The following is a 14908-nucleotide window of genomic DNA, read 5'->3' as shown; positions in this document are numbered from 1 at the left end:
CATTCTTGTATTGGTGCCTGAAATGGAGTAGAGGTGGTTCACTTTAGTCATATGCACCCAACAAAAGAGCATTTCTTTGGTGACTGGTATTTTTAACATTTAAAACTCACCCAGTTCTGAATTATGTGGTTATACTTACAAATTGTGAGCAAATATGACACAAGTAGTTTTGATAATACTGCAGAATATCCCTGGCTTGGGCCTATGCATCTACTAAGGATGACAAGAGTGACAAAAAGCTGGTAATTTTTCCTATTTCTGAGGTAAAACCTTTCAACAACACAAATAATCCATTTTAAACTCCTTATCTGCAAGATTATATCTACATTCTTTGTCTTAATAGATACAAAGAACAGTCAAACTTGTTATTTCAAGTAGACAATTGCTTTATCTGGTACGTGTTATTATGGATTAGAGGGTTAAAGCTCCCAGATTCAGGTCTGCACTATACAGGGGATATAATTACTTCTATTCCTTTTCTGCAGAATTAAGAACAGCAAGCTCCTTTTTTTCTGCTTCACCATTTATTGGGACATTTTTTTTCATGTCTTGAAGCCTCGTAATCATTTCTGCTTCAGCATGATAACCAACATCATAAAGAAGGGCAAGGAAGATTGCTTATGTTTCTCATATTTTTATATAAAATATCCATCAGCAGACTACACTTACCACACCTAGATTTAACAATAGGATTGCCCACATGTTTTTTATTTAAATCAATAATTGCTATTTCAGTTTGCTTAACAAGCAAATTGGGGGAAATGTGAACATTTTCATCAACAGTCAATATTTGCTTTTCCTTTACAGTTTAACACTTTAAATTTTAAGCAGGCCAACATGTTTAGGTAAACTTGCTGGTCACAAATCTGTTTCAAAGTAAGAGTAACTTGCAAAAACTTCTTTCCTTTCCTATGAACCTTTTTTATTATATGCTAGAGGAAAGGATATATGTGCATATACATATATTTATATTTACATGTGTATGCCTGCATAAAAAACAAACAAGTGATTAAATATTGGCTAAGGAAAATAGCAAACCCCAAACCAAAACCCAGGAGACAGAAGGTGGCAACACCAGTGGCACCTATTGCAAACAGTGTTTGCACTTCAGCTTAACTAAAACCAAGTGACTGCATTTCATAAGAAAGGTCAAAGGCAAAGTTCAGAGTGACACAAATACTTTTGCCTCTCACCTTGCTCTAATTTTGTCTTAGAAAATGTCTTTTCAGGAAAAAATAAACCATGAATGCTGGTTTGAATTCCACGGGTATCTGGCTGTGGGTATCTTCGTATTTTACCTTTCCCCCCTTCTCTATCTTGATGATATTTGTTTCCTGCAGCACTTTATTTGCCTCCTGTTATATATCTGCATTAAGTAAACAAACTTCAAACAATTCCAAATTAATCATCTTTATTTACCTGGGGAGACTGGTTCTCTGCTGCCACATGATTTTTTGAGGCATGATCCAAACCACACTTTGCCCTTAATTAAGATTTGGGGAGATTAAAAGACAGAGTGCTTAGCATTTGTGTATTGTTGTATTTAAAGTGAGTTTAAACACAAACTGCAAGGTCAGTGTCACTCACGATTGTGCTGTAAATAGAGTTTGCACATAGCTCAGTGATTCACACCCAAGGGAAGGATCTAGAATTAGTTGAGTAGAAGGTCAGCAGTGCCTCTTGCTTTGCTAAATAAGTTCCACAAGCACCCCAAACTTTAATCCTGCATCTAGCAGCCCTCTCTGGCTGCCTTGGTCCCTGCTTGCTCCATGATTAAATCAGAGTTGCAAATGTTCCCAAGCTCCCCACAACAACATCTGTGCACTCTGAGTGCCTCTGCTGCAGAGCCGGAGCCTTTAACTCCAGCACAGAGCATGGGGGACAAGATGACTTTTACAATAAGAGATCAGGAAAGAGAAGCACAAGACAGAGTGTGCTGACTTCATAATTAAACTGATTATTGATGAGAACACTTACCACAGGATTGGGAGGTTTATTGACCCTTCTGCTAAAGATGTTCAAACTTGTATCTTCCAGAGGATCCAAATTATGCATCTGGAGGTGAGACTTGGATATGTTTTCTACTCTGAGCCTCAAGGAATAAGGTCAGACAAACATCAAAGCTCTGGTTCAGTCTCACATAATAAAAGTATAATTGATATGACTGAGTGTATTTTCAGTCACAAACCAAATTCAGCTACTGCATGTGGACCAGTTATGAAATCATATAATGAATCTATTCTCAAGACCTGAAATTTTAATTGGCCTTTATCAATATCTAATATTTATAGATTTGCAGTACCTCAGAAACTTTTTCCACTCATCCTTCTGCTGTCATGCCTGGTGTAAACATCAGGGCACAGAAAAAGCATGGAAAGAGCAACAAAGAACAGTAACATGGCAGAGGATTGAGGGGTAGGTATGGCAGCCACAGACAGAAGTAGGTTGCTATTCTATTATAGACAGAAGCAGAGATTTATTAATAGAAACAACAGATTAATGTCAGTTATAATGCAATAAAGAAAACATTCTGTCTGTGCTGATCCCCAACACACACTCAGGGAAATTTTGTACCTCCAGCTGGCAATTACACAGCTGTGAAGTTCACGCTGTGAAAGGTCAGCCAGCCCCTGGGTGACACGTGCTGAAGTGTCGGACACGGTCTATGGTGAGCACAAGAGATGGAACAGGAGATGGGTAATGATAAACTGGGGATCTCTCCATCTGTAAGATAGGTCTGAACACATTTTGCAGCTTTGATGTTAAGTTTGTCACTCAGTAACTTGCATTGTGCATGGCCTGTTTAATTTTGTGTTTTCAGTCATCAGATCTAATGGAAAACATGGAAAGCACTGAAATACTTCAGAAGAGGTGGGCTTTAAGGGATCATTGAGGGGACAACAAGGTAAGCAGGCAGGAAGTCTGATTTTTATGGGAAATAGCACATTGGAGTGTCATTGGACAGAGTGAGATACTGAGATGCACAGAAAATGTGAAAAAATCACCTAGAAGAAAATCAGGGAAAGGAAGATCGGAAACTTTGCTTTGTGTTTCGTCATTTTTCACCCTCCTCTGCTGTAGTTATTAGGGCAAAGTCTCAATTTAAATTACTAGGAAAAAATTAGCCTCAAATATAGAAAAGTGTGTTAGAATATTAATAATTTATATGTTTCAAACATGTTTTTCTTTGCTTCTCTCATTCTCCGTACACGAGAATGACTTCAGTGGTTTTGGAGCAGTTCTCTTCAACCTTTGAGGTTTGTATGGGGTTAGTAAATGCCAGTAGTCTTGTACCTAGTAATTTTTACCAATAATAGAATTTACTTAATCTCTATTAATTATTTCTAATAATGTATTGCTTTTCATAAACTACTCGTGATCATCGTTATGAAGAATTTATGTTTCATATTTAGTGCTGCAAAGACAGCCGCAATCTACTTCTTGAGATCAGTGAAGGAACAAAAACAGGGTAAGAAATACACCACTTTTCAGGTTGTGGGGTTTTCAAACATCTTTAGCATCCTGGATACCTCAGTTCTGTGTTTTTACTCCTGAAAACTGCACCATTAAAATGATTTCACATCATAGACACACACTTTTCTTTTTGTTAATGCAGATTTGATTTCCTTTCAAGTTAGAGTGCCCACATGAATGTTTTTCTCCATTTGTTCTCTGTGTTATTAGCAGCATTGTCTGAAGCATCTACCCAGTGGCAGTTCATAAAACCTTCATTTTGGAACCTGATTTTGCCCATTGGAGCTTCATTCTGCATAAGAAAAGATTTAAAGCTAAACACAGCCATATTTTGTTCTGTTGTTACAATCAGAAGCTCTTAAGCTTTTAAATGGGTCAACCCTTGGTATGACTTAGTCACATGTTCTTTAAATTAGTCAAGTGCTTAATTAGCATGCTGGATGTTTGCATGTATAAATATAGATGTTTGATCCAAGAGATACTTTGATACTCTAGGTGTCATTTCATGTGTTCCAATTCCACAGAAAGAGGGGAATCCTAAATGAACAGAGCTTGAAGGTGCAGAAAATGAAAGGCAATTAAAAATGTTGTCTGCCCAGCAGGACTGGAAAATCAGGCTATTCTTTCATGGCCAGGAAAAATCAGATACATGCCTTTGAAAAGTTTGCAGAGGTGTGTGTAGCTAAATGCATCAGTAGGGCTCTAGGCTGACACATAGAGATTATTGATATAATTCATTAACACCAGTGATGATGGATTTCAGCATGGCTCATACCTCAAATTTCAGATAGTTTGGTACTAAACAAAGTTAAAATTTGTTTTTTACAGTGATGATTTCTGAATTTCGTTGGGAATATGGGATCATGGTGCTGACTGGAAAATAAAGTATCATCACAGGGAGCTTATGGAGAAAAACCAACAACAACAGAGAGAGCAGCCAGTGGAATGGCAACAAACCAGATGAATTTGTGAAAACCACAGCAAACATGCATGCTGGAGACCAAGGAAATGCAAACAAGTGGATTTGTGAGGTACTGGGAGAGGAAATGTCATTGTCTTTGAAAGCAATAGGAGGTAGAAATTCTCCAGATTTGATCCATTCACAAGGCAGAGCTGAGAGGTTGGAGTCCAGCAGCCAGTGGCCTTTAGGTGTCCTGAGGAATGCTGGATTGATCCCTTTCTGTTTCAGTGAGTTGGGAAAGATGGGGCACCCTGCAAGCAGAGGAACATCAAAGGCTCTTCCCAGGTGACAAGGGTGGCAGGCACACGTGGCATTTGTGCGCCAGGGCATCAGCAAGCACTCCACATGGGTAGTAATCCACTCTGCTGACTGGTTGGGCCAGCTTCCCATGGAATTGCTGCAAATTCCAGTGTGGAGACAGCCTGCAAGATCCCATTGAAATAGCATTTTCTAGGTGTTTACAATTCAAATATAGTTTAAAATGTTTTCTCTTTTGCTTTTTTTTGGCCCTGAAAATACACACACACACTTGTATACATTTATATTGATTAATTTTCAGTGTCTCTAGGTGATTAATAGATGCTAAATATAACTGATTTTTTAAAGATAATTTCAATGAATTGTGAAATAAAGGCAGTTTGAAAAATCTGCTTTATTCTAGAAGATGGATGTAGCTGTCTCTTGAGGTGCCCTGTTTAAGAGCAATAACAACCATTTAGGTTTGTCCCTTGAGATGGTAGCAAATAGAGCACAGGGAATAATTAATCCTAGGACACCAGCACACTAATTAGTATTGCTGGAATCGATAGGAGTTTCAGTACCTTTGAAAATTAGTTTTTATTTTGATGGGAATATTTTAGCCTTTTTTTTCCTCTTGAAGTAGCTGCCATTCTTAGTCTGTTTTCCATTATAATAGGAGACATCTAAGGATTGAAAAGTGGCAAAAAGTAAACCACCTGCTTAAACATCTTCATTGTGAAAACATGCAAGGCTACAAAGAAATCCTGGGGTTAGTGGGATATTAGATAAATATAAAATAACTCTTGCAGCCCAGTGCCTGCCATCTGGCCAGCAGTTTGCTGGTGCCCTTTGCCCCAGCTATCAGCATTTGAGTTGTTGCTCCAGTCATTTCCTAAAAGCAATTAGTTCTAGATCATTATGGGTTGCAGAGATGGCCATTGATTTGTTTAACATTTACAAACTGCCAGGGACCTGCTCCTGAATTAAAGTCCTGGACAAGCCCTTGGCTGTTTTGAGCACAGGTAGGCGCATGGAAATCAAAGGGTGGATTTTTTCCTGCTCTTTAAGCCCAAGTCTTCTTCTGTACATTTGACCTCTTTTTTCTGTTCACAGAAAATTCATTGCCTCAAATAGGTAAGTTGGAATTATGGAAGCTCAAAATGTATATATATAACAATTCCATAATTACAGTGTCTTTACTTAGACATTTAGTCCATTTTTACACATGAAGAACTGTGTTTCTAGAATGTTCATCTTTACAAATTATTTTGATCTAACATGGAAACTGTAACAAATTGTTAGTGTGTTTTGGGTTTCTTTTTTCCCTGGAGGTTGATGCTAAACTTCCAGGTTAATTGACATGTTTCTTTCCAGCTCCTAATTGCTACCTGCACCCTGGTTGGACGTTTCTAAGATATTTACAAGAGGTTTACAAGCCCTTTACACTGCCAAGAAACCTCTGATGTGGGGATAAAAATGAAATACAGATCATAGCTTCCAAACCACCAAACTCATAAATACACCAAACCCTCCTGCACAGATCTACAGGGATCTATCCTATCAGCATTCCTACCCAGCTTTGGTTGCATTTCCTATTTTCCTTGGACTGAGGGCAGTGGTTGAACAGCACAATTGGGTCTTCACCTGTAATGTGGACTTCCAAACAATTTAAAGAGGAATATACATGTTTCACTTTTTGTTTTTTTCAATACTTTTGGTTTAAAAATATTTGATAAATTTTTACAGCTACAACAAAGAGTACTACATCATATTAAGCATGGCAACTTGGCCTAGTTTTGAACACCAACTACTTTTGATTCCCCCAGGCTGAAAACAACTCTTTTTCAGTAGTCCTCTGGTTATCATATTATTTGAGAATGTTCATTTTATTTTTCCTTTTCTTTTGCTGTTAGTATGGTAGAGAGGTTCTTTACTTGTTTTCACAATGTGCCAATCCCTCTTTTGTTTGGTGTTTTTATCTATACCTATTCATGAAACTGAAAATAATTTTCAAGATATGGAAGGCTGAGATATCTTGATTTTCTTGAGATTCTTGAGGCTTTTCACCGTCTTCTTCCACAATGATGGTTTCCTCCTTTTCCTCTTCACCACTCCTAGGGATTGCAACCAATGTTTCCTATCCCATTGTACTTGAGAATTTTTTTTTAGGTATTCCCCTGTGAACTGGAGGCAAACCTGGGTCTGTCCCCATCTATTTTGATCCTTTTGAACAGGGAGCTTTTGCTGTGATCCATAATGACTTATCCTACAATATCCACCCTCCATTCTTCATTTAATTAAATCCTTTCATCCAATTCTGATACATTCTGACTCACCATTTTATTGAGTGCTGATGGCTCCTGGAACAGCCCCACTTTTACTGAATCATCCAGACTGTTTCTATATTTTTTGGGGATTGGTTTCTGGCTGTGCCATGCACAGAACACTACAGAGCACTGTTACACTTCCATCACAGGTGATGTGTCCTGGGAATTCCTTCCCAGTGATGCAGGCAAGGGGAAAAAAAGCGTCATTATCTCCCCATTGCTCCCAGCATGTGTTTCATCCTGAGTGGTAATCACAAATTGGCCTGTCAGCCATCTCCTTGTTGGAAAAATAATCCTGGGTTATGTGATAACAAGCAGCCCTGTGTCATAACTGGAGTTAGGGATCCGAGGAAGTGGATGGCGTTATGTTTATTCAGGCTGCACGTTGACAAGGTGGTTTCTGAGCCTACAGTGCTAATTAACAACGCGTGCCTGTACTGAGCTGACAATTAGGTTTGAAACCTTGGTATGAGATTGCTTCCCTAATGTTTTTTCCCCCAGGATTTTACTTTTTGAGGTTGGAATTACACTTGCTTTTTTGCTGTAGCAAAACCATGGTGGGATACACATTCTGCATCTTCACAAGATGGGTGAAATGGTAAAAGATTGTTCATTCATATAAAAACTGGGAAGGAATAGGCTGGAAAAGTGTGACCAGTGCATTATGGAAGGCTTTCTGACCAACATTCTTACCTAAAAAGTTCCCATTAATTACTACACTCCCTTGGCAATAAATGTCCAGCTACAAATTCCTGCTCTCAATATACTGAGTTTAAATCTTCTCACTGAAATAGGTTTCTAAAATTATTAATAAGGGTAATACAATTTAATAGTGAATCCTAGAATAGTGTTACAATATTATACAGAATAAAAAGATTTCTTTGAAACTCTTTTACAGATTATTTGAGAGAGAAAGATTTTTTTCCTCTATCTCAGACTTTCCTGTTTTAGTGGCCTACTAGTGGTACAAAACTTGGGTTTCTGGTTTGTTTTTCTTTTAAAAAAGCCAATATTAATGGTCCTGCTGGGTGAGTTATATCACACTTTTCACATAGGACTTATAAATTTTAGATATAACTATTAAAATTTCAGCCTAATTTTGGGCAACCACTCATTTATTTACTAAATTAGAATTATATGCTTTTGGTTCTGAGGTATTTAAACAATACAAATATACCTCAAACTGAAACATTTATTGTGTTCTACTGTAGATTTCTTCTCAGGTAGGCAAAGTTTTCTGGTGTTTAGTGGAAAGGGTGAAAAATTCTTGAGTTTACAAGAGAAATCAGAGACAAGAAGATTAGGGGTCATGAAGTAAAAAGGTAGGAAGTTCGGAGCAAAAAGAGAATTCTGCAATTAAAGATGTTTTGTTGTGGGTTTCCCCCTTATTCTCATGTCTGGCTTTTTTTAGGAATTATTTTGTTGCTGGAAATGATGATTCATTGTTGGGGATTTTCCCCCCCCCAAACATGTTTGAACTTTACAGGATATATACCAGTTCAAAGTGAGGCACCTGAAGCTTCACAGAGTTTTTGATCTGCTCCTCAGCTGAGTGGAAAAAAGCAGTGACAAAGTTTCACTACCACACTGCACTCAGTTCCCTTTGTGGAAAAATCTCTGCAACGATGCTGAGTCTGTCTTGCCAGTGGAGAGAAGGGATGTTCCCCCTTCCAGAGGCTTTAGGCTAAGGATGAGGAAAGAAAACAGATTTCTACTTTGAGTTTTATAATTAGAAAGTCGGCAGCTTTGCTTCCACACAGTCGGGATGTTCCTCTGGACATCCTCGTGTGCGAGGTGCTGCACATGCTGGTCCCTCTGTGAGGCAGGGACCTTGTGACAGTGTCACATCGTGGGGACAGCATCACCTGTGCCACGTAGGCAGCGCCTCGTCATGGCTCACACGCACGCCCGTGGCACGAGGAGGGACAGGCAGCCCTTGTTCACACGGCTGCGCCTCCATCGTTCCCCTCAGCATCCCGCACTCTGCTCCTCCGGGAGCAGGCGGACAGCCTGCCGCAGCTCAAATGCGGCACTGCGGCCTCAAGAGGGAGGCAGCGGGTTATGTGACACGGAAAAGCTGCTAATCCTGCGAGTTCGGGATTCCTTGGGAAAATAAAGGTTTAAGCACGACCAGGGCGAGGCAGAATTTAGGCACAGCCGCTGTAGATGATGATGGAGGAGTAGCTAGGAAGCTGTTGCTACACTTGGTGTATTTCAGTACCAGAACAAACACTGCGGCTGTTGTCTGGTGGTTCTGAATGATCCCAGGCAAGGCAGGCGGGGTTTTGACCTTGAGTGTTCTCAATAATTTCAATTCTTTTCAGTGTTGTTTCCCATTGCAAATAACCACTGATCTCAGCTTGGCCTGATAAATTTTGGGGCATCCACTTCATAGCACTCTTAGAGGGTAATAGTTTATTTGGCTTCCTGGCAACTTCCTGACTGTTCAGGGTTATGAAAAATACAATATTTAGCTGTAATTCCTTCTCTTTGGCTATTATTTCTGTTGGCTTTGCAATTACAGTGCTAGAGTCTTGATAATGTTCTTGTCAATGCTGTGTCCCTGGCCAATAGGGGAGAGCTGAGGATATGAACATTGTTTCAGGAAACATGACACACATCCTTTGCAATTGATACACGTAATTGGCTCTATCAAGTGCCTCATGAGACAGGCTGATATTACAGCCAGTGAATGGCTGTAGTAAATAAGTGCAATTTTAACATGAAGTTCTTCCAAATGTGTGTTTTGGCACACAGGACTGCAGCAGGTTTCCACACAGACATGATATAGCAGTTGGTCCCGTGACCAGATAACTGAGATTATTTCAAGTGCCTCCAAAGAGTTAGAGTTATTTTACACTGGTAGCTATTATACACAGACTTGGCAAGCCTGGTGTTAGATCAGAGCTAAGGATCTGGCTGACTGGGGATGTTTATCCTGCTGTAACTTTATAGCTGGATGTTATAAATTAAAAGTTGTTAAATGCTGAAGAACAACTTCATTGTCTGCAGCTATTTGGTAATGCCTGATGGCTCTCAGAATGTTCTGGTTGTTTAATTCCTACATTAGGAAGAAAATGCAGGCACCGTAAAATTGTAATTAATAGTAGGAGTGAAATGAGAAGAGGAGGAGTGGGCAAAGAGGCCTCAGTAAGTTTCAGTACATCCTTCATCTTGAATATTGTTGTGTGATGAAGTAAATACTCTTTTACCCCCTTCATTTGATCTTATTCCAGGTAAAGTATAATTCTCCCCACGAACCCTCACTGATAAGATTTCTGATAATGATTGAGACAGTCTGATACTGTACCAAGTTTTTATCCAGGAATGTAATGCATTCTAGTCTGATATTTCTTATTCTGACAGTTTTCTCCACCCTTTGTCATCACAATCATTTTATTGGGGAAAATAATCCAACACAGATCTGTAATTTTTGTAGTTCCATAGTCTTTCCAAATAAAACCTACTATAACACTTGCTCAGTTGTCTGGTTGCACTTAAAATTTCAAAAAGCATTTTTATATCAACTCATGTCTTCCTACACTCCAAATTTCAGGACAGAAATGTTCAATGCTTGTTGAGGATTACATTTTAAATTAGGTAAAATATCATTGTTTTTTTCTGAGAGTAGTTTACTTTTCCTGCTTCAAAGTCTTTTTCAAAAAATACCCATGGAACAAATGCATTGCAAGTGAAACAGCTGCTGGGGAGGGAGGCTCTTTCCTAAAAGTGAGGAAAGCATCTTGAGCAATACTTTCATCCTTAGAAAATGTTTGATTTAAAAATGCCTTAACATATACAATGTGTGCTGAATTGAGAGAGATTAAAAACAAAATAAACCAGAAATGTTTAAAGATCAGAGGATTCAGCAGCAGTGCTGAAAGCTTGTGAGGAGAATCATTCCAAATGTAGGCAGACTTTGGAAAGGGGAAGTTGTGTTGGAAATGGTTCCTCTGCCCTTTGCAGTGGAAAGAGCAGAATTCATGGAATCCTTCTGGTGGTTGGAAAGCACCTCTGGAATCACAAAGCAAGGTCAGCTAAAGCAGCTTGTCCAGGATTGTGTCCAGTTGGGTTTTGAATATCTCTGATTATGGAGATTCCACAACCTCCCTGGGAAACCTGTTCCAGGTTGTCACCTGTTTCACCTGTTCCAGTGGAAAGGTGGGGGGCGTTAAAGTTTAAATGGAATATTTTGTATATCAGTTTGAGCCTACTGCTCATTCTTTTCCTGGACACCACTAAGAAGAGCCCACCTGTCTTTTTCCTTTTTTTATTCTTTGGGTATTTATAGACAATGTCCCACCTTCTCCACAATGAACACTCCCAGCCTCTCAGTCTCTCAATTGACAGAAACTCCATTCCCTTAATCATCTTTGTGTCCCTTTGATGGACTGACTCCAGTTTGTCTGCACCTCTTTTGTACTGGAAAACCCAGAGCTGGACTCCAACTCCATCTGAGTCTCATCAGTGCTGAGCAGAGGAAGGATCACCTCCTCCACCTGCTGGCAGGGTTTTTCCTGGGTGCTGCTGGCTTTCATTGCCACAGGGGTGTATTCCCTGCTCACATCCAACTTGTTTTCCAACAGGCCTTTTTATCCAAAGTAGTTTTTCACTTAGATTGAAAGGAGCCGTTTATCCAGGAAAAAAATTCATCAATTTGTCAATGAGGATGTTGCAGGAGTGAGTGTCAAAAGCCTTGCTGTGGTGAAGACAATATCAACTGCCCTTCCCTCATCCATCGTACCACTGATATAATTTTGGAAGGCTGACAGATTGGTCAGGCATAATTACCCTTCCTAAATCACTGGAGAATGGACTGAGAGCAGCCTGGAAAAGACTTGGGGGTGTTGGTTGATGAGAAGCTCAGCAAATCCCAGCAACACACACTTGCAATCCAGAAAGACAACTGCATCCAGCCTCAAGTACTGGGAATTTATTCTTCCCTGTGAGGGTGCTGACACACAGGCACAGGTTGCCTAGACATGTTGTGGAATCTCCATCCCTGGAAAGCTTTAAAGACCAGGTTGGATGGGGCTTGGAACAATCTGGTCTAGTGAGAGGTGTCCCTGCCAATGGCAGGGGGTGGAAGGTCCTTTCCAACCCAAACTCTGTGATTCTAAATCACCTTTCTGTCCTTAATGCTTTCTAGGCTTCTTTGTTCCACTCCTTTCCCAAGGATAAAGGTGATGCTGAGCAGTTTGTACCTGACTGGTACCTGACCAGTTTGCTTTGAAGGATCTCTGAAGCAGCAGAAAACCACTTATTTGTTCATTCTGGGCATCTGATATACTTGTGCATAGAGATTTCACTCCTAGTTCCTTATCACTCCAATTATATCTACTACAAAAGGCAGCTCTTGAGTGTAGAAAAGATATTCTTAATAGATTCCAGTGCTTCTTACACTCTTTTCATACCTGAAAATGTGTGTCAGAAGCAGGCTGTAATATAAAATCTTCAGCAATTAAAGTTTTTTAAATGGTCTTGCTTAACAGTCACTATTAGTCATGATAGACATGACCCCTTCTTTCTTGACAGTATTAATTTTGAGAAGCTCTGCCTTATCTGTCATTATAAATAACAGTAATGCTGATCTGGGCTGATTTCTTATGCTAAGCAAATTTAAGTTCCTGATCTTATTTAAATAGAAATTATGTTTTAATTGACAGCCTAAGGATACGAGCGAGGCAAGTTATGTAAGGACAAGAAATGTCTTTTATTAGACTAAATAGTAGAGTAGGGGAAAAATGAGGCAAGATTTGTTAAGCAGGAGTGTTTCTCTTGGTAGGAATTGTTAATAGCAAAATGTAGTTTTAGGCTATGCTAAATCAGAAATAAAACCAAGACAGGGAGGTGAGATGTCCATTTAGTAATAATAGCCTGAAGATTTGTTCAGCACACACTGATTTCAGTGACTTCTAACCATCTGAAAAGTTTACACAAGGGACAGTATTATTCCTAAAATTCTACATTCATGAGATTCTATGTTCTCTTTTTAAATTTTAATTAGTGCTATCAAGTAGATTTACCTAAATTACCAATCAAGACATTCTGAAAGACAAGTATTGTAACCTTGGCAAAGGCCATTTTGCACAAAATGAATGGGAGGAGACCTTGAATTATTACACATTGAATAAATTTTCTCTCCAGCTGGGAAGATACAAGAACCTGGCAGTGGTGGAGGTCAGCAGGGAGTATTTGGTCACTCCAAGTACTGGACCAGCAACTCCAGTTAGAAAATAAGTTGAGGGCTGGATGGGGATTTTGCTGTATGGTAGAAAACAAACCACATGAACATTTTCTCTCCATCAGTGGTGCTTTGAAAATATGCAAAATGAATTCTCTTAACACTTTTTTTTTTTTTTCATTTAATTTAGACTTGATATGTGATTCACCTGCTCTAGTCACACTTCATCTCTGCTCCCCCACATCTCCTGCTGTCTGGTCTCACATTGATTTTCAGGTATCAGACAGCAGCTATCTTTCTTTATTAACAAAAATAGTTCTGAACCTTGCAGATAAAATGCAGTTTAATGAAGTAGCTACACAAGGAAAATGCCATTAGCACGTGTTCAAAACAGAGACAGCAGCTTGAGAAGGAAATTTCCAGCAACATCCATGGAAGCCCAGCCAGCTGTTGAGCCTTTGGGCTCATTAACACTCCCTCCCACAAGTGCTTTAAATAAGGTCAGGAAAGGGCTCCTCTCTTCTTAGTACTGCTCTGAGGGGTTGGTGGCACCAATCAAGCAGCTTCTTTGAGGGCTGTGTTAAGTTTTGTTGTTAATTATTTGTTTTTTCTTCTCCTGTTGGAAATTCTTGAGTGTTCTTTTCCTCAAGTGAGTAAAATAATCTTCATGGGACCTAGAGGTAAGGGATGTTTATGCTGCTCAATACCATATATATGAATATTCTTTCTTAGAAATTCACTGAACTTTGTGGATTGAACAGTAACAGGCCAATCTCAGTATTGGTTACTTTAGAAAGTACTGATTTGGAGTTTTTGGTAGAGATCAAGTTTATGGGGATTTTACATTTGCTTTGACTGCTGTAGTTCCTTAAAACCAGTGTTTGTTTTTTAAATAGGTTTTCTATTTATCCAGTTGCTTTTGGTGTATCAGAGAATGCAAAGGCATTTTATTTCTAATTAATTCTGGTGTACTTTAAATTCAAATTTTTTAACTCTATAGTTTATCAGAGCTAGAGAAGCTCATATCTGAGCCTTTACACGAAGGAAAATGGAGTTTCTAGAGTCCCATGGCTTTGTTTATTATGAAACTTCCAATGTTACATGTTTTGTTTATGTTCCTGGAAGTCTTCTGGTGCTTTCTACTTTAACACTAATTTTAGAGAGAAATGATTATGAGAAAATCTGTCTGTGGAAAGTTGATTTTTGTAGTGTGAAAATAACTTGGGATTCCTGATGGCTCCACTTGAAACATATGCAAACAGAAAAAAAAAATATCTGAGTATTTATTGTGCCTTAAAAATTAAGGAATGTTGAGTTGTTTTTATGGGTGTTTTGATGTATGACTTGATGTCTTTATTGGGTTCAACATCTTAGAGTTTGAGGTTTAAATCTTCATTTGGGGGTGCTTCTGTTCTAAGGTTTTTTCCCTTGTAGAAAAGGCTGGTGGTACCTTTGCAGCAGGAGAGAAGGATTTGTCTGGCAAAGGTTTTTCTTTTATAAATAAATATTACAATGAGAAAACACTGGCTGAAGGAAGTGGGGAAGGCAGACACTGCTTGTTAAACCAGATCATTTTTGGTGTTGTTAACGGACATGGAATGGCAGGAATAACAAACTGTGTGGGCGTATGGGAGAAGTGTGATAAAGAGAGGGAACAGAAGTGGTTTGTAAAAGTTTTGAGTGCTTGCACAGCTGCATTTTTCCTAAATAATATCAAGTTCC

At 39.0% G+C, this 14908-nt stretch overlaps 1 protein-coding gene across 1 annotated transcript in view; it reads left to right on the top strand.

The window, feature by feature from the left end:
• The first annotated feature begins 13740 nt into the window (after positions 1-13740).
• ABTB2 (ankyrin repeat and BTB domain containing 2) overlaps positions 13741-14908 on the top strand; it is a 114450-nt gene continuing 113282 nt past the window's right edge. Inside the window, exon 1 of the mRNA XM_058806719.1 lies at positions 13741-13866. Coding sequence (XP_058662702.1) covers positions 13854-13866 — 13 coding nt within the window. The 5' untranslated portion in view covers positions 13741-13853. The remainder of the gene's footprint in view (positions 13867-14908) is intronic.

Source organism: Ammospiza caudacuta, chromosome 6, assembly GCF_027887145.1.
Source record: "Ammospiza caudacuta isolate bAmmCau1 chromosome 6, bAmmCau1.pri, whole genome shotgun sequence".
Lineage (NCBI taxonomy): Eukaryota > Metazoa > Chordata > Aves > Passeriformes > Passerellidae > Ammospiza > Ammospiza caudacuta.
This window is presented reverse-complemented; position numbering and strand designations above follow the sequence as displayed.